This window comes from Chlorocebus sabaeus, chromosome 17 (genome assembly GCF_047675955.1).
Source record: "Chlorocebus sabaeus isolate Y175 chromosome 17, mChlSab1.0.hap1, whole genome shotgun sequence".
NCBI classification, from domain to species: domain Eukaryota; kingdom Metazoa; phylum Chordata; class Mammalia; order Primates; family Cercopithecidae; genus Chlorocebus; species Chlorocebus sabaeus.
This window is the reverse complement of record NC_132920.1, coordinates 35,503,377-35,530,445: the sequence shown is the minus strand read 5'-3', so window position 1 is coordinate 35,530,445 and position 27,069 is coordinate 35,503,377. Positions and strand designations below refer to the sequence as shown.

The 27,069-nt window shown below is 49.6% G+C and overlaps 1 protein-coding gene across 7 annotated transcripts in view; it reads right to left on the bottom strand.

The window, feature by feature from the left end:
• The window catches only part of PPARD (peroxisome proliferator activated receptor delta), an 85,444-nt gene that overhangs the window by 16,827 nt on the left and 41,548 nt on the right, over window positions 1–27,069 (bottom strand). For all 7 annotated transcript variants that reach the window (XM_038005997.2, XM_038005998.2, XM_038005996.2 and 4 more), the window contains one exon: window positions 259–489. In XM_038005997.2, the coding sequence (XP_037861925.2) occupies window positions 259–429 (171 nt within the window). In that variant the 5' untranslated portion in view covers window positions 430–489. The remainder of the gene's footprint in view (window positions 1–258; window positions 490–27,069) is intronic.

Here is a 27,069-nt window from a genome sequence, read left to right as displayed (position 1 = left end):
AGAGCCCATATCCACATCACCTACCATCCTCTGGCCTGTTTTACAGAAGGAAGTGGTACACCTTGCTCCAGGCCCCACTGCTGGTGAGTGGCAGAGCAGATCCCCACCGCACTGGGCATGAACCCAGGCTTCTGGCTCCAGTCCTTCAGCGCTCTGCTACTCTGCGCCCCACATGATGGTGTTCACAGTGGGCCAGGATCCCCACTGCACTGGGTTGTGCCTCTTCTGCCCCGTGTCCCCTGCCAGTCCTCTCCTCACCTGTGTAGCTGCTGGAAGGAAGTGCATGCTGTGGTCCCCCATTGAGCTCTGGGGCTCCTTCTGCCTCTGCCACTTCCTCTTTCTCCTCCTCTTCCCGGACCTCAGGGGCTTCCTCCTGTGGCTGCTCCATGGCTGATCTCCCCTCGGCGCCACGCCTGCAGGCCCGGTCATAGCTCTGGCATCGTCTGGGTCTGAACGCAGATGGACCTCTACAGGGTGGTTCCCATCAGCCTGGCAGAGGAGAAGACAGGAAGAGGTCAGGTGAGGCAGTGACGAGGAAGAGGATGGTGGGAGTGGGGCACGCTTGGGGGCTGCTGTCATGGAGGGGGTTCTTCTGCTCCTGCTCCTTCCCCAGTCCCTGCAGTGCTATCCCATGGTCTCTGTTCCTTGTATCACAAGTCACCTGCCCTATCACCCTTCCCAGCTGGCTCTCGTAGTGGGTTTGTGGGGTTCAGAGCAGGCTCCATAAACCAGAGAGGTGACACACCACTGTGCCACCCTTCCCTGCCTCCTCTGTTGCCTCCTGTTCTAAGTCTCCAGGAAGCACATTGGAATAACTTGAGGGGCTTTTCCCAACTCTCCAGCCCACCTGGAGATCCATATATGCATCATGCCTCCCATCCCCGACCCAGCACTCAGGCCCAAGAATCACGGCTCTCCTGTGCTACTGTTCCTGAAGGGGTGAGTCCCATCCTTTCAGTGGTTGGGTGTGGAAAAAAGACATAAAGTCCTGCTGTTCTCGGCTCATGTTGACAGATCTGCAACCATGGCCCTGCTCTAGACCTGCCAACTTGACTGTACACTGTAGTCACTGGGGAGTTTTTAAAAAGACAGATGCCTGGTCCCAATCCCAGAGATTCTCCTTTGATTGGTTTGGGGAGCAGCTTGGACATTGGGGTTCTTATTTTTTAATTGTCCTGGTGACTGTAACGTGCAGCCAAGTTTGAGAACCACTACTAGCTTCAGAGCACAGCAACTTCCAGCTGGTAGTAAATCATCCCCCTCAAAACATCTTAAGGCTACACATTCATTTCCACCAGGCCTTCCCTTGCTTGGACTTAACAATAACCTCGGGGCCTACTTGAGGATGGAGGCTGGGAGGAGGAGAAGAGCAGAAAAAATAACTATTGGGTACTAGTCTTAGTACCTGGGTGATGAAATAATCTGTATAACAAACCCCTGTGACACAAGTTCACCCATATAACAAACCTGCATCTGTACCCTGAACCTGAAATAAAACAACAATACAAAACTCTTAGCTGTTTTCTGGTGTTTTTGTTGTTGTTGTTGTTGTTGTTTTTTGAGACAGTTTCACTCTGTCGCCTAGGCTGGAGCGCAGTGGTGCAATCATGGCTCACTGCAGCCTTTATCTCCTGTGCTCAAGCGATCCTCCCACTTCAGCCACCCAAGTAGTTGGGACCACAGGCGTACACCACCACACCAGCTAATTTCTGTATTTTTTTTAGAGATGGGGTTTTGGTATGTTGCCCAGGCTGGTTTTGAACTCCTGGGCTCAAGCAACCTGCTCACTTTGGCCTACCAAGGTGTTGGAATTACAGGCATGAGCCACTGTGCCTGACTTAAAAATAATTTGAATTATAATAAAATAAGAAGGCAAACTTAATAATGTGGAAGATGAGAGGGAGTGATCAACATTCAATCAGCTCAAGTCCCCTTATTTTTCAAAAGATGTCTCAAGATGCCGACGTATAATTTCCAAATTATTACAGTAGAGTGGGAAAACCTGGAAAAGGTCATGTAAACCTCTAGCTTTGTGACTGAGGAAGCCTCACAGACAGGAGCAGACCACAGAGACACAACTAAATGAATGTGGGATCTTGGACCAGATTCCCGAAGCAGAAAGAGGGCAGTGGCAGAAAAACTGGTAAGGTCTGAACAGCACACTGACTTTGGTTAATAGTATTGTACCAGTGTTCCTTTATGTAAGATTTAATGTGAGCTGGGTAAAGGATATGTGGGGACTCTGTATGATCTCTGCAACTTTTCTGTAACACCAAACTTTTTTCTTTTTCTTTTTCTTTTTTTTTTGAGATGGAGTCTCGCTCTGTCGCCCAGGCTGGAGTGCAGTGGCCGGATCTTAGCTCACTGCAAGCTCCGCCTCCCGGGTTCACGCCATTCTCCTACCTCAGCCTCCCAAGCAGCTGGGACTACAGGGGCCCGCCACCTCGCCTGGCTAGTTTTTTTTTTTTTTTTTTTTTTTTTTGTATTTTTTAGTAGAGACGGGGTTTCACCGCGTTCGCCAGGATGGTCTCGATCTCCTGACCTCGTGATCCGCCCGCCTCGGCCTCCCAAAGTACTGGGATTACAGGCTTGAGCCACCGCGCCCAGCCTACACCAAACTTTTTTCAAAACAGAGTTAGAATGAAAAAACTTTTTAAAAATTTGGTTTTCTGGCTTCTCTTGAAAATTGGGCAGACCCAGACCCTGGGCACCTGCAGGCCTCTGGCATGCACCCCCAGAGCCAAGCAATGGCTGCCCACTCGCATGATCTCCACTAGTGGCAGTTTCTCCCCTGCGGGCTCTTTACTCATTTACACTGCATTGCAGGGACTTGAAAGTTTGTTTAATATACATCAGTTCCTCAAGGATTAGTCCCTGACCACTCGTCCCTGGGTGTTAAACTTGGAAAGCACCAGACCCACAGCACAGGAAATGTTCACAGGCGCTGTCCTGCTCACCCCGTGGCTTTCTGCAAGTGGTAGCTGGGGCAGTCACTCCTATTTCTCCCCAGCTCCATTCTCCTTCCTTCTAAGTCTCAGTCTTCTCTGGATCAGCAAAGTGCCTACCTAAACATTCAGTTTCCCCAAGCTCTCTTGCAGCTACAGTGTTCATTGGCATAATTCTGATCAATATGTGAACAGAAATCTACCAGGAGGAGCTTTTGAAAAAGCTATTATTTCCTAATAGAAAGAGACAAACTTCTGCCCTTCCCATCTTCCTGCCTGAAACAGGAATACTATGCCTAGAGGTGTAGCAGCTGCCTTTGGAGCAGCAGAAGACAGGGTAGGAGGGTGGGTGAGAAGTCCGAAAGCACCCGGCCACTGCGGCCTCTCAAAGCTGCTGGACCCGTCCTGCGATGTTGGCCTCCAGACTGCTTGTTAGGTGAAAAAATCAAACTTGTTTTATTGATTGCCGGCACTGATTCCCGGATTTCTGTTGCATGCAACTGAACACAATCCTAATTTAAAATAGGAGACATAAAGACACTTAGCTCAAGAGTAGAGTGGGGTTCTGGGGTGGAAGATGGCCACAATACTGGAAAAAGGACCCTGGCAATTACCAAGAGCAATGTGTGACTGCAGTGGCATTAGTCAGCTTTAAAAAAAAAATTGCCATTATCCAAATAACAAGTACCAGAAACACCGATTCTTTATGCTCCTCCAGATTGAAAGCCTGGAGATGGAAGAAGCAGGGGAGGGTGAGAAGGGATGAGTCCCAAGAGAAGGAGCAGCACTGGTGACAAGGGTCAGATGGTGGGACTCCCGAGAGCCCTGGCGCAGTGGTGGCAGAGCCCAGGGTGAGTGGGATGAGGCAATGAGAACACACTCTGTTTTTGGACCCATGTGGCGTGGGTGTCAGTGGACACGGGGAAATGCACACCAGGCTGTGGTGACGAGATCCAGGAAGGGGGGACATGAAGATGTGGGGTCCCCACTTAACACGCAGTATCAGAGGAGGAAAAGCCACAGTACTGCCTGGTATATATAATCGACAACACAGCCTCTGAGCCTCTGGTGACCCTGGGGAGGACCTGATGGAGCTCCCTGTCAGGACCAAATCCTGGAGGGAGGGGAGAGAGCTGACTGAGCTCCCTCTATGCGTCACGCTCCCACTCAAGCCTCGCCAGCCCCCATAAGGCCTTATAGGCCCCCCTTGCAGATGACAAAAGGGACAGGCCTGAGGATCCCAACAGGGTGTCTTAGAGAACATGCTAGAGGATGAAGCAGAAAACAGCAGAGCTTTGGACACAGTGGGACTGGAGCCCAGCCAGGCCCTGACGGCTGTGTGCACTGGGCCGTGTTACTCAGCAGAGCCTCAGCTCCCACTCCCACATATGAGGTGGTAGTGGGTTTTTTTCACCAGAACCGGTAAAACTGTTTTCAGTTTTGGGAGGTGCAAGAGGTTGTCTCTCAGGCTCAGATGCAGTTCTGGACTCTGGCTAGAGTTTTGAATTTGGGACCAGGGTCTCTGGTTCCCATGCTGACATCTCTCCCTAGCCTGGAATTGTCTCTTCTGACTGTGGCCTCTCAAGGACACCAGCGAAGAGGGAGGGGAGCTGTAGCCTGGCTGTTCTAAAACCTACACACATCCCTTGGGCTGCTCCTATTTAGACTAAACTGCTGTGCTGCAGTCCATCCCTGCATTTTGCCAGAAGCCTGCCATTTTCATATGGCCTCACTGCTCCTTCTACAGCTGAGGTCTGCCATCTACCCTGAGCCAAGGTTGCTCCCTACACACTGTTCTCAGCTTGCCCAGCCAAGAGCAACCTTGACCCCAGGCTCTCTCCCCTGACCCACTGAACCTAGGCCCACTGACTAGATTTTCTCAGGTAGCTGCCACCCCACCCACCACTATTCCCGCAATGAACCCTATTCTCCTCTTCCTTTCTTCAGCCCTGGCACAAAAGATAGCACAGCCTGGGCCAGGCATGGTGGCTCATGCCTGGAATCCCAGCACTTTGGGAGGCTGAGGCAGGCAGATCACACGAGGCTAGGAGTTTGAGACCAGCCTGGGCAACACGGCGAAACCCCGTCTCTACTAAAAATACAAAAATTAGATACGTGTGGTGGTGCACGTCTGTAATCCCAGCTACTTGGAGGCTGAGACATGAGAATTATTTGAACCTGGGGGGCAGAGGTTTCAGTAAGCCAAGATCGCACTGCTGCACTCCGGCCTGAGGACAGATCGAGACCCTGTCTCAAAAACAAAAAAAGTCCGGGTGCAGTGGTTCATGGCTGTAATCCCAGCACTTTGGGAGGCTGAGGTGGGCGGATCACTTGAGGTCAGGTGTTCAAGACCAGCCTGGCCAACATGGTGAAACCCCATCTCTACTAAAAATACAAAAATTAGCCAGGCATGGTGGCGCACGCCTGTAATCCCAGCTACTTAGGAAGCTGAGGCATGAGAATCACTTGAACCTGGGAGGCGGAGGTTGCAGTGAGCCGAGATCACACCATTGCACTCCAGCCTGGGTGACAGAGGAGACTCTGTCTCAAAACAACAACCACAATACAGCCAGGCACTGGGTTTAATTTGTATGCTGGCAAAACACCTTGGCTTTTTTGTTTTTTTTGGTCTGGCTCCCAGTGTTAGCTATCTCCCCTGTCCACCCCCCAGCACTATGCCAGAGCCAGAAGCCCTCTGATCATGTCACAGCTTTGTCCCACTTAAGAGGCTGGAGCTTCAGACCCTCAGACAAGACAAGGGCCCTGAGCCAGAATGAGGGGGCATGAATGCAGCAATGTAGCCCCTCACCAAAAAGTAGTCTCTAGCAAAATAATTTCTTGCGTGGCGTGTGGGGGAAGGGCAGGGGAGCTCATGCCTATAATTCCAGCACTTTGGGAGGCTGAGGCAGGTAGACCACCTGAGGTCAGGAGTTCAAGACTAGCCTGGTCAACATGGCGAAACCCCACCTCTACTAAAAATACAAAAATTATCCGGGTATGGTGGCATGTGCCTGGAATCCCAGCTACTTGGGAGGCTGAGGCAAGAGCATTGCTTGAACTTGGGAGAGAGAGGTTGCAGCAAGCTACAATAGCACCACTGTACTCCAGCCTGGCAACAGAGCAAGACTCCGTCTCAAAAAATAAAAATAAAACAACTTCTTGCAAAACAAATCCCTGGACTGCTCTAATTCGGACATACATGCATACACATGCATGTACACACACACACACACACACACACACACACACACACACACAGCCTGCAGCGCACATGCAGCCCCCATGCTCCCATTCCAATACCCACTGTCTGGCTCCAAGAAGAAACTCAGCCCTTCGCAGAGCTTAGGTGCAGGAAGGGGCACGACTCCATCCATTGCCCATTGGCAGGTGGATTTCATGGGCAGTGGTAGTTAGGAGCCTAACCCAAATGACCCAGAGCTCTAGAGACCTGGTCTGGGGCCAGAGCAACTAAGCCACCTGGGGCCCAGTCCCTCCCACTAAGTCCAGCTGTCTCCCTTCCCCGTCTCTGCTAGGAGTAGGGAGGGGCTCACTTTCAGGGCAGCCCTCTGTGCTCAGCTGGGCAACCCCCAAGTGCCTCGTACTCCTCGTGGTGACTCAGGCGTTTCCCTGATGCCCACTGGCAGGCTATACAGTGTGGGAACACTTCTGCCCTACCCAGGGGATGAGTGGGGACAGTCAGTGTGCCAGGGGCCTCCATGGGCTCCATCTGCCACATAGTACAGCCTGATGGGCCTTCATACTGTACCAGAGCCTAAGCTGGATCACCACCTCCATCACAATCGTACCAGCTTCCCTTCTCCAAGAATTTATTACACACCATGCTCTGTGTATGCTGGCAAATGTAATCCTCACAACAACCCTAAGAGGCAGGTACTATTATTATCCCCATTTAACTGATGTGGAAATTATGGCACAGAGAGGGAAAGTAATTGGCTCAAGGTCACATAGTAACTAGAGAAGCAGGATTTGAGTCAAGGCAGGTTGGCTCAAGTCTTAGCCACTCTACTGTGTGTCTCATATATGGTGCTGGGTAAGACTGGACCAGGAGCTGGCATGTCCTTGCCCAGCTGGGGCTCCTTAGCCTCAGTCAGGAGCCATCACCTCTGAATCCTCTGTCTGGCTGCCAGTCCCCAGCTGTTTCTGTCAAGAACTCCTTGGTCAAAGCCCTTCTGGACATTACTGCCAGAAAATGACCCCTGTGTGCTAAAAACAGCCACAAGCGCTGGTCCCTGCCTCCCTCTCCAGGCCTATCCTCCTGCTCTGCCCACCTATGTGCCTCAAGATCCCGCATCACTCCCTGAGCATGGAGGCTTGAACTGGCATCTGCCTGGAACACCGTCCCCTCCACTAGCTAAGACCTTCTCTCCTTCAAGACCTGCCTGCACCTCCTCTTCCGGGAAGCTCTCCTAGACTAGCTCCATTCTGTTCCTTCTCACCACACCCCCGAGGCAGGCCCTCCAAATCTGCAATCACTACACCAAACTGCAGTGTCTGCAAACTGCTCTGGCCTCACCATGTTATCAGTTTCCCAGACAATGCCCTGTATCTTACTGAGGTGGGTCCCAGCACCTGGCATTTAGTGGGTCCTCAACATACACTTGCTGAATGAATAAATATACTAAAAACATGAGCCTTAGCCACACTATTCTGAGTTGTAGCACTTGCCACTGTATCAGTTTTCATAGATTACTGCTATCGAGATGCAATACTCCAAAGAAGTGAATTCTACCGGCTTCAGTCAGGCCTGGGTTCACACCCTGGCTCGTCCCTCTCACTCTATGACTTGGGGAAGACACTAAAACTGGGATGCTAGCACCTAACCTGAGAGGCTGCTGTGTGGAATAAGTAACGATGCAGTAACTTAACAGTGCCAGGTAGATAGTAAGGGTCCTACAAATAAGGACCACAGCGGTTGCTGCTATTATTATCACCCATGGCTTGTGTTAAGGGATTGTATGGTGATATTCTAGCTCTAGAAATGTGCTAGCCTGCTGAAACCCAAGGGACCTCCACAGACAGAACTTCCCAGTTCCCTGCCTCACCATCAATTGTGGGGAGAGAACCGGCTGGGAGCCCTCTAGTCTGGGCACATGCTTCTTTTTTCAGGGAGAAGGGCCTAAACCTTCCTCCCCATCTTGCCCCACATGTGGGTGACCCAGTTGCTGTCATCTCCTTCCTCCCACACTGCAGCGGAATAAGGGGTAGCCTCTGGATACAAGACAGAGGTTGCCCCGTCTCCATGGCAGGTGATTTGGGATCAGAAGTGAGGGATGTCATGGGAGAATGGGTCTGGCTGATTCTCTCCTAACCTTTCTTATCAATCATTAATCCAAGTGCTGACCTAGTGACCTGGTTTTCTAGGCCAACAACTCTGCCGTGTTCTCTGCTTACTATTCGCCAATCCAGGTCACCCCACCCTCTTAAGAACACAGGAGAAGCCCGGGTGGCCTTCTAGCTGGCCAGAGTCAGCCCAGAGAGTCACCTGAGGCCAATCCCCAGGAGTGACCTGGGGCTGGTTTTGTTCAGAGACTGCTGGAACCAGAGAAAAGACAGCCAGGAGGCCACCCATGCATTCCACAATTCTTCCCATTGCCCCCCCAGGACGCAGCCCCTAGGAACAACCAGCCTCCAGGACCAGAGAATGTCCTGGAGACGAGACCAGAGACAGGAGGGTACTCTTCACCAGGGATGGGAAAGCTGCCACAGAAGGGGGCCTTGGGTGTGCCCACCCACCCACCCGCAGTAGGGAGAGACAGGCATCCAGATCCCTGCATCAGCTCTCCACTGGGAGAACTGACATGCTGACCGCCTCTGACCGCAGCCGCTGAAGACTGCGAAAAATCTGTGGTTTTCACAAAGAGAAGCTCAGCAATGTCAAAGCATGTACACATGCATAGAAACAAAACTGAAAAGACATGGCCACAAATGTTAAGGGTACTTTTCTCTGAGGGGTGGGGCTGTAGGTGATTTTTATTTTCTTAATTATATTTTCCTATGTTATCCAGTTTCTTCACAGTGAGCGTGGGATACCTTCATAATCTGGGGTTGGTTGGGGGAAGGGGGAGACATTTTAAAAAACAAATAAAATGCTGAGAGATGCCAATGAGGTAAATGAAAGGCCTGCTCAGGTCCCAGAAGAGACCCAGCTCTCTCCTACCGAAGCCTGAATGGGCCTGAGGCCCCTCACACTACTTGGACAGGGCTTCCAGGGTAGGCTGTTTCTGCTGGCCAGCAGAGGGACATGCCAGGGACCGAGCCAGAGCCCTTCTCAGCTAAGACCACAGGGGCTATGGTTGTGGACACTGTCCCTGCCCCTTTGCTCTTCTTCTGGTCCCTGACAGCTGCTTTCATTCACTTGTTCAACAAATATTTGTCAAGTACCTACCACCATGTGCCAGGCTACATTAGCCAGCAATGACCAGGGACAAATGCCAAGCACGGCGCGGCACTCAGAGCACATGAGTCAGGAGCGGACGGTCAGGAGAGGCTTTCTTGAGGACCTTCCTTACGTAGCCTTTGGCCCAGGCAGGCTGAGAGGGACTCCAGGGTGATGGGAACAGCGATGTGAAAGGCCCAAGGAAGGAGGACCCAAGGAAGGAGGTCTGTGGGTAGAGAGAAGGGCTGTGGCTACAGGTCACTCAGGGTCTTGAAGGGTAAGCTGAGGATGTGGGTGTTTTTTCTAGGAGGAGCAGAGAGCCAAGGGGGTTATGAAAAGGATGGGAAGGAACAGAGCTGCATTTTTACAAAGGCCTTTCAGGCTGCTGTGGAGGATAGAATGAAGATGATTTCAGCCAGGCTCGGAGAAGCAATGGTTACAACAAACCTGGCAAGGGAGTCGGCGGGAGGGGAAGGCCACCTCCCGGAGCCCTGCAAGGTCTGGGAAGCAGCTGCCTGTTGTGTTCCCGGGAAGACTCAGGCTCAGGAGTTGAGGGATGGGCCCCTGACTCAGAGTTGAGTACCTCTCTGGCTGTCCCACCTGTGTCCTCACTGAGTAAAATGTCAGAATTAGATCATCTCCAAGGCCCGTTCCTGCTCTGCCCACCCGGGCTCCAGCCTCCCCGAGGTCCTGGTCTCAGTGATTCCCAACTATGACACACACACACAAACACAGGTATCTGGGGAGCAGACATGGCACTTGGCACTGCCTGGCATGAGGTAAATCGACATTTACCAGCCACATTCCTAGGCTTGACAACTACACTCAAGCCCCTCACACATCTGACACAGAGCTCTTGTGACCAGGATGCCAACCATAGGTCAACAGCCCTGCTCTAGGGGCTCTGTGGTTACAATGTGGACACCATCACTTATACCTTTTTTCTTTTTTTTTTTTTGACAAGATCTCCCTGTCACCCAGGCTAGAGTGCAGTGGCACAATCACAGCTCACTGTAGCCTCGATTTCCTGGGATCAGGTGATTCTCCCACTTCAGCCTCCTGAGCAGCTGGAACCACAGGTGTGCACCACCACGCCCAGCTAATTTTTGCATTTTTTGTGGAGACAGGGTTTTGCCATGTTGCCCAGGCTGGTCTCGAACTCCTGGGCTCATGTTATCCGCCTGCCTCGGCCTCCCAAAGTGCTGAGATTACAGGCGTGAGCCACCATGCCCAGCTACCTATTTCTTTTCAAACAGTTAAGACTAGGACAGCCCTTTAAGGGTACCTGGCTAGCTCAGTTGGTAGGGCATGAGACTCTAAAGTTTCTGAAGTGCTTTCAGGTACATCACACCTCATTTAATTGACCCAGTGAGATGAGTGAAGGCAGGGCTATTTCATTTATCACTACACTCCCTAATCTGAGGGAAGCTCGGACTGGCTCTTGCTGGCTTGTGAATGCTCTGGGTGAGGGGACGAAGGCTGGAGGTAAGGAGAAGGGCAGCCACTGAGTGGTGGCCAGCAGGGCCCATGAGAGGCAATAAAACTCTGGCCCAGGAGAAATGGGACGTGCAATTGCGGCGGGGAGGCAGGAATAGGGATCTGTAAGGCTGAGTGACTTCTCAACCCTCCCAGGGAGACAGGAGACATGGAAAAATCCCACAGTTAAGCTATGATTGGCCAGTCTGTCCAGGAGAACCCAGGGATCTCAAGTTCAAGTCTCACCTAAAAGCATTCATGTTCGTTGACCCTATACTTCCCCTCATAGGAAAACATACTGAGCTGTTCACTGCAATGTTATTTATAATAACAAAAAATCAGAAATGGTCCAATGCCCAATATTAGAGGAATGGTTAAATATATTAGGGCATATCCAGGAAATTGAGTATTAGCTAGTCATTAAACTCATGTTTTCATAGAATATTTAATAACTTAAGTGAAAAATACAATACGAATTTACATAAAGATCATGATTCCCATGAAAATGACAAAAGAATAGAAGAAAGTTTCCCTGTATGAATAGAGTGGTAGGTGATTTTTTTTTTTTTAATGTCATTGTACTTTTTTTTTTTTTTGAGACAGAGTCTTGCTCTGTCACTAGGCTGGGGTGCCGTGGCGTGACCTTGGTTCACTGCAGCCTCCACCTCCCAGGCTCAAGTGATCCTCCTACCTCAGCCTCCAGAGAAGCTGGGATTACAGATTCATGCCACCACATCCAACTAACTTTTGTATTTTTAGTAGAGATGGGTTTTCACCATGTTGGCCAGGCTGGTGTTGAACTGAACTCCCCCTGGATCACAAGTGATCCTTCCACCTTGGCATCTCAAAGTGTTGGAATTACAGGCATGAGCCACTGCACCCGGCCTTTGTGGGTTTTTTTTGTTGTTGTTGTTGTTGTTTTGAGACAATCTCACTTTGTCATGCAGGCTGGAGTACAGTGGCACGATCTCAGCTCAGTGCAAACTCTGCCTCCTGGGTTCCAGTGATTCTCCTGCCTCAGCCTCCTGAGTAGCTGGTATTACAGGCGCCTGCCACTACACCCAGCTAATTTTTGTATTTTTAACAGAGATGGGGTTTCACCATGTTGGCCAGGCTAGTCTTGAACTCACCTCAAGTTATCCACCTACCTCGGCCTCCCGAAGTGCTGGGATTATAGGCGTGAGCCACCATGCCAGGTCTTTTTTTTTTTTTTTTTGAGACAGGGTCTCACTGTTGCCCAGGCTGGAGTGCAATGGCTCGATCTCGGCTAACTACAACTTCTTCCTCCCGGATTCAAGCAATTCTCCCACCTCAGACTCCCATAGCTGGGACTACAGACACGCATCAACATGCCCGGCTAATTTTTATATTGTTTGGTAAAGTCAGGGTTTCACCATGTTGGCCAGGCTGATCTTGAACTCATGACCTCAAGTGATCTACCCGCCTTAGCCTCCCAAAGTGCTGGGATTACAGATGTAAGCCACCGCGCCCGGCCAATGTCACTGTACTTTTAAACTTTCGGTAACAAATACTTATGATCTTCATTTTATTTAACCCATGACAGCATGTGATATGACTGCTTGATCCCTCCTCCTCTATGACTTCTCTTCATTTGGCTTCCTCCCAGGTTTTCCTCCGATGTCACTGGCGGCCCTTTATCAATCTCCTTTGTTGGCCCCAGTTAGCAATTTTCTGCCTAATCTCTAAAGGGCTCCTTCATTCTCCATCTATGCTCCCTCTCTTTATGATCTTATGCCAGCTTGTGCCTTCCAATGCCTGTTGTATGCTGATGATTCCCCAGTTTATTTCTACAGGCCAGCTTCTCTGACACCTCCACATGGATGTCCAATGGCAGCACAAGCCTAACACAACCAAAACCGAGCCCTTTACCTTCCCCCATGGTCTCTCTCATCTCAGTCAATGAAAACTTCAACCTTCCACTTAGAGTCAATGAATCCTGCTGGCTTTGCCGTTAATAAATATACAGAATCTAATCACTTCTCACCACCTCTACTGCTATGACTCTGGTCCTAGCCAACACCATCTCTTGCCTGGATTACTTTATCAGCCTCCTAACTGGCTTTTTGGCTTCTGCCTCCCGCCTCACCACCCACTCTCTGTACAGCAGTCAGAGTGCTCTTTCTAAAATACAATTCAGATTCTGTCCTTCCTGTGATCAAATCCTTCCTGGAGCTTCCTACCTCAGAGAAAAAGCCCATCTTAATACCTGCCAGCAAGTCCTTCTGGAACTGGCACCCCTGCCTGCTCCACTCCTTCTGGTATATTAAGTATCAGGCACACGACCTCCTGCTGGTCTCCACACAACGGGCATATCCTGCCTTGGGTGGGCCTTTGCGGCCGCTGTTCTCTCTAGCTACAGTTCTTCCCCTACCCTAATTACCTATCTCCACAGTTCACTGCCTCACTTCCTTCAGGTCCTTTCTCAAATGTGGCCATCTCAGTGAGGCCTCCCCAGCTTCCCTATTTCAAACCTGCGCAGTCCACCCTCAGGTACTTCCATCTCCCTTCCCTGCTTCAACTTTCTCCGTCCGTCTTATGGCTGTCTGGCAGAGTGTATATACATTTCCTCATTTGTTTAGTGCTTGTCTCTTCCTAAAGAATATAAGCCCCATGAGGCAGAGATTTTTGTCTGTTGTTAGATTCACATAATCCTCAAGTACCAGAGGAGCAACTGGCATAACTGGAAAAAGATGCCTGTTTACCATGTAACTTGAAGCAGTCCTGTAGAGATCATTGCTCCACAGGCTTCAGTTTTCCAAGGGTATCTGACCCTGCTTTCAGACCATTCCAGACCCTTCAAAGGAGGAGCTCATTAAGATGAGCATAAATTGGCCGGGCGCGGTGGCTCAAGCCTGTAATCCCAGCACTTTGGGAGGCCGAGACGGGCGGATCACGAGGTCAGGAGATCGAGACCATCCTGGCTAACACGGTGAAACCCCGTCTCTACTAAAAAAAAAAAAGTACAAAAAGCTAGCCGGGCGAGGTGGCGGGCGCCTGTAGTCCCAGCTACTCCGGAGGCTGAGGCAGGAGAATGGCGTAAACCCGGGAGGAGGAGCTTACGGTGAGCAGAGATCCGGCCACTGCACTCCAGCCTGGGTGACAGAGCCAGACTCCGTCTCAAAAAAAAAAAAAAGATGAGCATAAATTGGTAGAAATGTGGTAGAGGGCGAATCTAGAAGCCTGAGGGGCCTAGCAGTGTCTGGTTAGTTCTTTTGCTAATCTGCCAAGTGACGTTGCGGTTGGTGGTTCTGTGGTGCGGCGGTGGCGGGGGAGAGGACACTTCATTTTTCCCATGGGGAGGCAGCACTGGTGCTTCTTCCTCCCTTAAACTCTACAATCCTCTTACTGAGCAGATCCCAAGGCTACTATTACTCAATGGAGGGAGGCCGCCCTGACTCAGAGTCCTAGGTCAGACCCAGGGTGGGGGTGGGGAGGTGTTGACAAATCCTTGGGTACCTTTAAAACATTTATATTTTCAGGAAGAAATATAAGACTAGTCAGTACCTGTACCTACTCACAGGACAGGCTGTACACAAGGGAAGAGTGAAGGGCAGCTGACTCCTGAGTCAGTTTTTTTTTTGTTTTGTTTTGTTTTTTAATAAAAACAATTTAAAGCAGAAGAAACAGGGCCGGGCGCGGTGGCTCATGCCTGTAATCCCAGCACTTTGGGAGGCCGAGGTGGGCAGATCATGAGGTCAGGAGATTGAGACCATCCTGGCTAACACGGTGAAACCCTGTCTCTACTACAAATACAAAAAATTAGCTGGGTGTGGTGGCGGGCGCCTGTAGTCCCAGCTATTCGGGAGGCTGAGGCAGGAGAATGGCGTGAGCCCGGGAGGTGGAGCTTGCAGTGAGCCGAGATCGTGCCATTGAACTCCAGCCCAGGTGACAGAATGAAACTCTGTCTCAAAAAAAAAAAAAAAAAAAAAAAAAAAAAAAGAAGAAGAAGAAGAAATAAAATACTTAAGAGTTTCAAAGAAGAAAATAAAGATTGAGGGGTAAGGTATTCTAGGTAGGGGAAATATAGGATCCTAGGCCCAGGAGAGGAAGATGGAGAAAGAAACAAGGAGACAGGGAGGCAGGGAATGGAGAAGGCTGGGGAAGCATGTCACACCAGATGCATGCAGAAGACCTTCTACAACTCTTCTTCCATGAAGCCTACCCAGCTTCCGTGTGAATCAAACAGTGCATAGCACCTATGTGTGCCAGGCATTATTCTAAGCTGCTTTCATGGAGCAACTCCCTTAGGTTTTAAAAGTGGACTATAAGGCAGGTACCCATTATCCCCATTTACAGATGAGAAAATTGGAGCATGGAAGAGTGAGGTAACTTCCAAGACTCTAGGAGCCAGGAGCCAGTAAGCCATCAGAGCAGGAGCTCTTAACCACTCTACTGTACTGCCTCTCACTACCATTCCTGAACTCTAATGCTAAAAAGGTGTTCTATGTCCTGACCGATTAGACTCTCCCTTCAACTAACTGCCATTCCTGGTCCTTTCGTGCCTGGTCCTGGTCACCAAGTCTTGGCCTGCACCTTTTCCTCCCCAAACCCATTTTCTCTAGGTGAAACCTCTGTCACTGCAGCATTTGTCATTTGACAGGTTCCCAAACCCTCTTCCTTAGTTCATCATGTCCTCTTGATGTGTGGCTCCTACACTCCCAGGAAGTAAGATGAAGTTAAAGTGTTGAAATGACATGTCCCACTGCTTACAGTCCACCACGACTCCCAGGCAGACCAGTCGTCACTGCCTGAACATCAAGTCAGACCTTCCTGTGCTTACGGAAATAGAAGGGGGTCCCTTTACATCCACCCTTCCAAAGTTTATCCTGTTGCTCCTGACCTGTTGTTAGAGCTCTTTGAGGGTTTTCTAAGCCCGATTCTGTTCTCCAAAGCGCAAACAATCCCTCGTCTCATATCATCTGTAAACCTGAAGAGTATGTCTTTTACCTCTTCTCCTAAGTCAATCAGGGACTTTCCTCAAGCAGTCATCTGTCTATTAACCTTTGGATAAGGCAGTTCAATGCATCTGAAATCCAATGCCTTGCACCCCCCTCTCTATCCCAAGGTGCAAAGATAGCGAGTGGGCTACAGTGGAGAGAGCACTAGTGCTGAATTACATGACAGGTACGCCCCCAGCCCTGTCTTTACTACGCTGTGTACCTCTGGGCAACCCGCTACCCTCTCTGTGGCTCAGCCTTTCTATCTGTGACATGGGACTAATGACCATGGGCCTTCTTTAACGGCAGTGACAAATGCTGAGGGAGCAAATGTAAAAGACACTTGTATTATACACACCAAAATGTTACCTCTTAGGGCTCATTTCTATTTTTTTTTTATTGCTTATCTGATTTTTTTTTTTTGGCGGGGGGCGGGGAGACAGGGTCTCACTCTGTCACGCAGGTTGGAGTACACTGGCGTGATCTCGGCTCACTGGAACCTCTGTCTCCTGGGTTCAAGTGATTCTCCCAACTCAGTCTCCCAGGTAGCTGAGACTACAGGTGAGCACCACCATGCTCAGATAATTTTTGTATTTTTGGTAGAGATGGGGTTTTACCATGTTGGCCAGGCTGGTCTCAATCTCCTGGCCTCAGGTGTTCTGCCTGCCTTGGCCTCCCAAAGTGCTGTGATTACAGGCGTGAGTCACCATGACCTGCTGCTTATCTGATTTTTCTACATTTTCTAAAATGAACATATGCTGTGTCTAGTAAGAATTTTTTTTTTTTTTAAAAAAAGGTTTTACAAGCATGATATAAACGATTGTGGAGAATAAGATGAAGCAGAAAAGGCTGAAGACGCCTACCTCAAGATCCATGTCATGGAATTCTCTGCAGATGCCCAAGAGCAGCAGGTGACACAGACGTGGTGTCATGGCAGGATGGCCGTGACATACAGTTGAAGAAAACAGTGAGTGGCCGAGCTGCGCATCTGTGACACACTCATTTTAAGACACTGATGCAGAGCTACACACACTTGCCCCACAACCTAAACTACTGGGAGGGGAAACCAGTCTGAGAACAGGAGGGAAGGGAGAATGAGGGGGACTGGTGGGGAGATAAATACCTTTATTCATGTTTGCAGTTTAAATTGTTTTTAAAACGAGTATCAACATCTTTTGTAATAAAGTGGAGTAGAAGAGTCAGGAGTCTTGTAAATGGATCTCACTCGAGTAAAGGCAGCCCAGGAGCTGCAGGCACATACTGACACCAGTAAAGCAGCAAAGCTCTCCTGCTGCTCAATCTTACAGAAATGTTTAGTCTTGTTCTCAGTCCTCCTGGGCCTTTCCAAGTGCACGCCTAGCTGATTGCTTTCTAAGGTCCCATATAAGCACCCACTTAACAAATATTTGAGAAGCATGAAGTCCCCAAGAGAGGAAAGTAAGAACCAGAGTGAAAGGACAGATAAAACAAGAGGTTTCAAATCTCAGGGAGCCCAGAAAGACTTCTTAAGCATCAAAGCACCCTAGAGATTCAGAAAATTGGCCCATGCTGTCACCTCCCAATTCTCACATAATTCTGACAGCAGCTTCTGGATTTTATATTACACCTGCATGACAGCCGGCTCTCAGTAAGAACATGGGTCAAAAACTGCAATCTCACTCCTCAGGACTCAGAGCCAGGAGAAGGGGTGTGCGCGATAAGATAGGGAAATGCCAGAACCAGAGTGACTTATTGATGACACTTGGGGAATTCATTCAGAGAGTGCAAGGTCTCACACGCCAGGTCATGTTGGGCTTCTAACTAGTCTGGATCTCAGCCCATCCAGCAGGAGACAGAAGGGACTCTCTTGAGTCAGGTAAAGCACTGCCTCTGTTCACTGAGCGAGCATTACAAGCAGTGACAACCAGGAGTCTGTCTATAAACCCTGTTTCCTTCCGGGGCTCTCCCTCCCAAGGTGCCCCGTCCCTCCGCTCCTGCTCACTTGGCTGCCAGAGCCCTGGGGGTCTCTCCAAGATGCAGGGTCGAAGGCGGCCATGAGCCAGGGGAATAAGAACTCCCCAGAGCTCCCTACAGGGCCCATACAGCACAGCCTATGCCTCACCAAGCCACTGGCCCTGGCCCCGAATTTGGCCCCCTTCCTGGTGGCCTATGAGGATGAATAGTGTAAAGAGAGGCAACTGGAACCTGAGAGGGCTGATGCTCAGGGTCTCTCAGTTCTATAGCAACAGGACAACATGACCTTGACAAGGAACACCATTTCCTGCTTCAGCCGGAGCCAGTTTTCCCCAAAACAACTGCTCTGGGGAAGGACACCAGGGTAATATGAGGAGCAGACGCTGGGTCTTTCTACTTACCAAGTGCTCTCAGGTGCTACTGGCCATGGGGATGGCTGCTAACTGGAAGATGACAGGTTGGTGGGCTGCTGGTGGGTCACCAGAGCAGAAGGTCACTAAGCCATTCTAGAGTGCTCCAGAGTCGCTGTTACAGCCCTCCTTTCTCGCTGCCTCCTCAAGAACCTCCACCCAAATCCTGGGGCGTCCCAAGCACGTAGGTGGTGTTTCCCCACCCACAATGACCTGCTTGGCAAGGCTTGGCACACCTTTCCCCCATTAATGCTTCCTGTCTCCCTCTCTCCCCCAAGGAACCCAGGCAGGCTGAGGCAATACCTTCCTTCATCCACCTGGACTGCCCTTGGAATTCCTGGGCCAATCTGGGGATCCCAGGCATCAACCCTAAAGTGGGCCACTCTCAGGTACGTGCAGCCTGTACTTGCTGGTCTGGGCAGGCGGAGGCTGGAACGGTGCCAGCAGCTCACCTCTGTAACACAGTGTGGAAGCATTTATTTCAAGGGTGGCTGGAGAGCGTCCAACAGCCCGCCTCCCAGCTTGCAGGACAGCCTGCCACATGCAGGGGAGGAACCAGTTTGCTTTGGGCAAACTGCTTCACTTCTCTGAGCCACCCTTGAAATAAATACTTCTGTGCTGCGTTACAGAGGTGAGCTGCTGGTGCCGTTCCAGCCTCCGCCTGCCCAGAACAGGAAGTACACGCTGCATGTACCTGGCACTGGCACTGGCCCATGTTAGGGTTGGTGCCTGGGATCCCCAAATTGGCCCAGGAATTCCAAGGGCAGTCCAGATGGATGAAGCATGGCACCCCTCTCTTCCCTCTCACCTGTCAGGGCCTACAAGGCTTGGTGCTCTTCTGCTTGGTTTTGAGCACTACCTCCGAGTGCTCAGTGACACAATAACAACAACCAGCCACCTAACAAAGGAGACAGCTTGGTACAAGGACAAGGGCAGGGCTTTGTCCCCAAACAAAAATGGGTTTGAATCCTAGTTCTGTCACTCACTAGCTGAGTAGCTTTGGGCAAACTGCTTCACTTCTCTGAGTGTCTATTTCCTTATATGTACAATCTTACATAGCTCAGAGATGACTTGGCTATGGTCACAGGGAGAGATGGCTGGAGAGCTTGGTCCCAGGTCCTGGCACACCGGCCTCCAGAGCTTGTCTGACTATACTAGGATGTTTCTTAACTGCAGCTACACATGACAGAGAAAACAGTGGTCTCTTTTCCTAAATGGCTGTCAGCAACTCCCAGTCAGGGAAAAGTCCTTTCGAAGTTCACTGCCTTAATACAAAAGGAGACTTCACAGATGCCAACTTCACTAGGTGAATCAAGTTAGCATCACCTTTACTAGGGCCAGCTGGCACCACTGTGCCTCCTGATGTAAGCAACAGGAAGCACACATCACCTATGTGGGTTCCCACCAACAACGTAAACCCGAATCTAATCACAAGGAAACGATCCAACAAACATGGAATGTGGACAATCTATGACACAACATCAAGCAAATGTACCAAATCGTTAGCAACTGGCGAATCTTGGTGAAGGAAATACAGAAGTACATTGTATTATTTTTTTAACTTTTCTCTAGTTTTAACCTTTAAGAGTAACTTTTAAATATTAAATATGTGTAGTATTACTCTTAAATCATTAAGTGATTTTTATTTGGCATTCATTTTATGTTAATGCTCTCTTCTGCATTTTCTATTATCAGATGTCTATATCAGGTAGAGATCATTTTTACATGCTAATGAAATATATAAATCTTATAATATATTTGTCCATAATAACAATAAACTATGCATTTATTTTATTATTTTAATTTTTGAGATGGGGTCTCGCTCTGTCACCCAGACTGTCACCACCCGGAGTGGTGCTATCATAGCTCACTGCAGCCTCAAACTCCTGGGCTTCAGTGATCCTCCTGCCTCAGCCTCCTGAGTAACTGGGACTACAGGCACATGCCACCACGCTGGCTGATTTTTTTGATTTTCAGTAGAGATAAAATCTTTCTCTGTTATCAGGCTGGTCTCAAACTCCTGAGCTCAAGCCATCCTCCTGCCTTGGCCTCCCAAAGTGCTGGGATTACAGGTGTAAGCCACTGTGCCCAGCCAAACCACCAAACCATGCATTTAAGGTTATATCTGTTTTCTTTTTTTTTTTTTTTTTTAACAGAAACAACTGAAATTTTATCACAGAAAAAATAATTCCATTTATTATTATGACCACTCCTTATTTAAAAACTCATAAAGTGTTAGGAAAGATATAGAATAACATGTTTTTGGGAATTCCAGGGAATTTCTATTACTTGTTCCTCAATCCTACAAGTTAATAACTGTTGGGAATTTGGAAGCACCAGCATCTTGATGGCCAGCCTTTGTTATGACCTCTGCTCCCACATGGCAATCTTCCACCTAGTAGCTCCAGCCAGAGAGACCCACTCAAATAAAATATCATTTATGGGACTGTTTCAGGCACCATGTAAAAAAGCACTGAACTAGACCCCTATGGGGAGAGATGACAAAAGGAATAAAACACAGCCTGCCCTTGAAGAGGTAGGTATACAAACTGTGTGATGGAGGCCACATAAGAGGTGGCCACTGTGGAGGAAGAAATATTACAACTTGGGAGCAGCAGGGATGATTCTGGAGTAGGTATAATGGCCCTTCTTCTAGCTGGGCCAGAAAACTAGAAAAGGCACTCTCAGGGAAGGCCAAGGTGAGTCAGGCAAGGCAGCCAAGAACACAGGGCACATCTGGGAATGGCGAGCTGTCCACTTTGGCTGTGGCACCCCACTCTCTGAAGGACAGATAAAGGGCCAGGACCTGGCTAGCCTTGAATTCCTAGTTGCTAAGGTGTGTAGCAGACTTAATTCTGAGGCCCGGGGTTCCGCCCTCTGGTTCCAATGACTCTAAGGGTGGAGAGGGGCAAAGAAAGTCAATAGAGGCCTTCAGAAATGACACAGTGATAGAGGGTAAGGGTCTGAAATCTCATCTCTCACCCTTTCAAAGCAATACACTTCCTGTATTTTCCCAGGCATAGCTCTTTGCACATTTTCTTGCTATTGCATTTTAATTCTTTATTTTGGGGAATGTGCTATTTATTTGCCTGCTTGATTTGTAATTGGGATATAACATACTCATGGTTAGAGTATGCAATCTGCATTAATCTTAAGTATAATAAGCCCCATAAATTCCTACATTTATATACCACCATAAAACCATCATCACCCAGGCCAGGCGCGGTGGCTCATGCCTATAATCCCAACACTTTGGGAGGCCGAGGCAGGCGGATCACCTGGGGTCAGGAGTTCGAGACCAGCCTGGCCAACATGGTGAAACCCCGTTTCTACTAAAAATATAAAAATTAGCCGGGCAGGGTGGCAGGCACCTGTAGTGCCAGTCACTTGAGAGGCTGAGGCAGGAGAATCGCTTGAAGCCAGGAGGTGGAAGTTGCAGTGAGCCGAGATCGCGCTATTGTACTCCAGCCTGGGGTACAAGAGCAAGATTCCGTCTCAAAAAAAACAAAACAAAACAAAAAATAAACCAAAAAAACCCATCACCCAGGTCAAGACAGTAAACATTTCCGGCACCCCAGAAGGTTCTTTGTGCCCCTGACCAGCTAATCCCCACAATAAGAAGTAACTACTCTGCTTTTTTTGAGAAAGGGTCTTGTTCTGTTGTCCAGACCAAGCTGGAATGCAGTGGTGGCCTGATCAGGGCTCACTGCAGCCTCAGCCTCCTGGGCTCAAGCTATCCTCCCACCTCGGCTTCCCAAAGTACTGGGATTACAGGTGTGAGTCACTATGCTCAGCTGTAACCACTATGCTGACCTCTATCACCATCAGTTAGTTTTGCCTGCTGTTGTGCATCCAGTTTCTCCTGGTTGGAGTCAGAGCCCACAGAGGGCAGGCACTGAGAGGTTCCTGCTGCCTTGTGGCCCTCTACAGTGCTGGGCATGCAGCAGGCATTTAGATGTCTGCTAAGTCAATGATTAGACCAGGGTGGTGGAAGCGTGTCCATGGACACCGACCCTCTGCCACGTGTTTGCACCTTCTGCCTACGCTGCTCTCCTGCCCAAAATGCCCTCCTCCCCTTTTCCTTTGTCTCATTCCTACCTTCCCCTCTTTTTTTTGAGACAGAGTCTCACTCTGTCACCTAGGCTGGAGTGCAGTGGCATGATCTCGGCTCACTGCAACCTCCAGACCCCAGGTTCAAGTGATTGTCCCACCTCAGCCTCCTAAGTAGCTGGGATTACAAGTGTGCACCACCATGCCTGGCTAATTTTTGTAATTTTAATAGACATGGGGTTTCGCTGTGCTGCCCAGGCTGGTCTCAAACTCCTGACCTCAAGTGATCTGCCCACCTTGGCCTCCCAAAGTGCTGGGTACAGGTGTGAGCCACTGCACCCAGCCTCTCCTCTTTTTTTTTTTTTTTTTGAGACGGAGTCTCGCTCTGTGCCCAGGCTGGAGTGCAGTGGCGCGATCTCGGCTCACTGCAAGCTCCGCCTCCAGGGTTCACGCCATTCTCCTGCCTCAGCCTCCCGAGTAGCTGGGACTACAGGCACCTGCCACAACACCCGGCTAATTTTTTGTATTTTTAGTAGAGACAGGGTTTCACCGTGTTAACCAGGATGGTCTCGATCTCCTGATCTCGTGATCGGCCCGCCTCGGCCTCCCAAAGTGCTGGGATTACAGGTGTGAGCCACCACGCCCGGCCCTCCCCTCTTTTTTAAAAAAAAGGTTTGGCTCAAGTTCCATCCCCTTCCCGGAAGCTCTCCTCTTCCTGCCCCCGCAGCACGTGCTGCCCACCACGCTCCTCTGCAGATGCTGCCTCGAACGTTCTCTCTGAGCGGGTATGTGTGCACATCTACAGCCTGCTCCCCATCCTGTCTCAGTCTCTCAAAGGAAAGATCCTGTTTTAGTCTGCATTAAACAAGCCCCAACTCCTCTCACTTCCTCCTTGTTTGCAGAGTATCCTAAGCTGCAAAAAATTTCTTCTGGTCTGTCTTCCTCACAGGGCTAGAAGGATCACACTGGAAAACATCTGTGAAGAGGTTTTATAAGCCACAGTCCACTTAACACATATCATATGTACAACAACAAAGTTTTTTTTAAAAAAAAAGAATGGCTGGACGTGGTGGCTCACATCTGTAATCTCAGCACTTTGGGAGGCGGAGGTGGGCAGATAATTTGAGGTCAGGGGTTTGAAACCAGTCTGGCCAACATGGTGAATCCCCATCTCTACCCAAAATACAAAAATGAGCCAGGTGTGGTGGTGGGCGCCTGTAACCCCAGCTACTTGGGAGTCTGAGGCAGGAGAATCGCTTGAGCCTGAGAGGTGGAGGTTGCAGTGAGCAGAGATAGTGCCACTCCACTCCAGCCTGGGAGACAGAGCGAGACTCCATCTCCAAAAAAAAAGAATGCAGTGTATCTGTATATGCTGATGTGGAAAGATTCTCAAGATACACTTAATAAAAAAAAAAAACTAGGTGTCAGAGCAAGTTAGTGTGCTCCCCACTGCCACGGTTAAGAGCAGGAAGAGGATAAAAACACACGCACATGAGAGTGCACATGGAAAAACTGGGGAAAGAAGGATAGCCAGGAAACCAATCACCTTCACCTTCACCCCGGGGCTGGGGTGGGAGATCCTGAGTCCAGTCAGTCCCTTTCTGCATTACAACATTCTGATCTATGTATTATTTTGTATTAATAAACATTTTAACATAAAAATAAACTAAAATGAGGGGCTGAACTTATACCACCACCAGAGTGCTCCCCAGCTTCCCAGAGTTCATACTGAGGGTAAACCATGGGCAGCCTGCTGAAATCTGGGCTCCGGCCCCAGAAGCCACACAGATGCTGCAACAGGCCTGGGGTCAGAAATTCAGCACTAGTCAAAGCAGAGAGAAGAAAAGAGCCTGTGAGCTCACCGACAGCAACCCTTGAGGGCTGGTAAAGAGCAACAACAGATGCAACTCCACCTTTTGCTTGGCAGTCAAAACCTGGGAGCTCAGAGCCTAGGGCCAGAGAGGAATAAGGGGCCCAGGACCCTCTGTGGCTCAACACTGCCCACCCTGTTGTGTGACCCAAACTGATCCAGGACTGGATCAATTTCCAGTTTATAAATTTGTCAGGTGGGGAAAGCAGGCTTCCCCACCTCCTGACAAATGTATAAACCAAGATTGGGAGATGCAATCTAAAGGAAAGGGCAGAAGCAACAAAGACCTCCAGGGTGCTGCGAGTCTTCACCGCACTAAGGGCCCCACGCAGCACAAGACAGGGCCTCCTGGGACCAGAAACCATCCTATGCTGGAGATGGTAGGACAACGGCTGCAGCAACCTTTCTGCAAGGCCAGGTCTGTCTCTGTCTCTCACATCTATTGAGCAGCCCATTCTGAAGCCTTGCTCTTCACCTTGAGGAGTTCATCTTCAGGGTTATCAACAAACTCCCATTACCAGGCCAACAGTGAGGTAGATTCTATTATCATTTTCCTGTTTTATGTCTGGGTGGAGTCTTGGCAGGAGTCCTGACCTTGAAGTTGGTCTCCTTGAAGTTATTCCGTCATCTCCAATATTCCCCAAGATCCAAAGAGCCAAGTACCAAATGAACCAAGTATTTGTTTGTTTGTTTGTTTGTTTTTAAGATGGGGTCTCGCTCTGTCACCCAGGTTGGGATGCAGTGGCATGACCACAGCTCACTGTAGCCTCAACCTCCTGGGCTCATGCAATCCTTCCACCTCAGCCTCCCAAGTAGCTGGGACTACAGGTGTGTACCACCACAACTGGCTCACTAAAAAAACAAATTTGTAGAGGTAGGGTCTCACTACATTGCCTGGGCTGGTCTCAAGCAATCCTCCTGCCTCAGCCTCCCAAAGTTTTGGGATTACAGGTGTGAGCCACCATGTCTGGCAACCAAGTATTGTTCATCTAAGTTCGCAGTATCTCCCTAATTCAGTATCATCATTTCTCTTGCTCGCTCTCTCTCTTTTCTTTTTCTTAAAAAAAAAAAAAAGGAGTTGGGAATCTCGCTATGTTGACCAGGCTAGTCTCAAGCTCCTGGCCTCAAGTGATCCTCCCATTTTGGCCTCCCAAAGTGTTAGGATTACAGGCGTGAGCCACCGAGCCTGGCCAACTTCATCTTTCTCATCTGAATTACTGCAACAGTCTCTAAGAGGGTACCTTGCTTCACTCTCTGTCTCCTTCCCTGTCTGCAGCAAGACTGATCTTTCTAGATCACAAACCTGATTATATGTAATTCCCTGTTTAGAAATCTTTAAAACTCCCCGCTACTATCAGAAAAAAATCCCAGCTCCTGATGGTACAAGGCCCATCTTGATCCAGGCTTGCTTCCCTTTCTAGCTTGCTTTCCCACCACTCCCCCAGGTCAAATGCACCTTGCTCTCAACACATGGCCCCAGGTCTTGGACATTCCCTTCCAGCTGGCCTCCTTCCTCACCTAGTTAGGTCTGTTCTGCCCTTGAGGAAGACCCTCCTTTAGGAAGCAAGTCTTCCTTGCCCAGCACGGGTCAGGTGGGTTGGCTAGGCTCTGCCTCAGCTTCTCAGCTGTACGATGGGGCCAACCCCTACTGCCTGACAGGCTGGTGAGAGAGCACGATGCAAAGAATGCGAAGGGCCTTGAAAATGACTAGGAACTACAAATACAAAGCATTAGAACCACCACCAGAGGAACACTGCTTTCTCCTCCCATTTTGAAACAGCTCTCTTGGAGGTCCTGGATGACCTCCTCTTACCCCACTGCCCCCCCATCTAAGAGGCCCTTGGCTGCTGCCCTGGTCCTGTTCCATCTCACTGCTACAATGGTTCTGTCAACCACTTCCTCCTGAGGACAGGAGGGTAACTTGCCCAGGGTCACAGTCAAACCTCATAAGCATCGCCTTCCCCTCTGGGAGCTTTGCACTCTGCTTGCTCTTCCTTCACCCGCCCTTGAAATGATGATCCTCCTTCCCTACCCCCACCGCCCTCCCCACCCCATTCTGTCCTTGGCTGGCTTCCCTGCTCAATCCATCCACTGCACAATCCAGCCACTGGCAATTTCACACACCATGACTGCATCCCACACCACTGTCTGGGGTCTCTCTCCTGCTGACTGTGTAAATACCACACAGAAGCTTCGCAGGGGCCTCATAACGTGTTCAAAATACAATCAATTATCTTCATGCCAGGCCACAGGTGTTCCTGGCAGGCAGCAAGTTCTCCATTTGTTTGCTAAGCTGATCACCATATGCTTCTTTCCCCTCCTGCCACCTCAACCGCTACACCTCTAGTGCTTCCCACCCAAGTCAAAGGGACACCATCCCTCGGGCACACAGGCTGAACTCCAGCACCAGTGGGTCCTCTCTCACCACTCACTTATCCATTCTCCCCTTTCCTTGACTGGCCGGGTTCAAGCCCTGCCCACTCCTCACCTAGATCGGCATCTCCACTCCTGTCAGTGACATTTCTAAGCCCAGTCATGATCTGTCACACCCTTGCCCACAAAATCCAACTCCTTCATGTGGGATCCAGGGCTTTCCACACTCTGGCCCCAACATATGGGTGCAATCACTACCCAGTGGGCTAGTGGGCTAGCACTACCAGTAGCACTAATAATAATAATAGTAGTAATAATAATAATAACAACACAAACTGAATGCTTCCCATGTGTCTCTTCATCTCCATCACAGCCCTATTGGGGAGGATCCATAGGATCAAAATTTGACAGATGAGGAAACTGAGGACAGGAGGGTAACTTGCCCAGGGTACGACCTCATAAGGATTGCACTGTGCCAGAACAATCTTTTAATCCTTTAGCCTTCTCTGACACTTTCAAACTCCTTACGGGCTGGGATATGCCTGTTTAGAAAATCTCTGCAGCAGGCTTCCCATTGCCTCTCTAACTTCCCAAAGGAAACAGCAATAGATGTTCTTGGGATCAGAATGAAAGATAA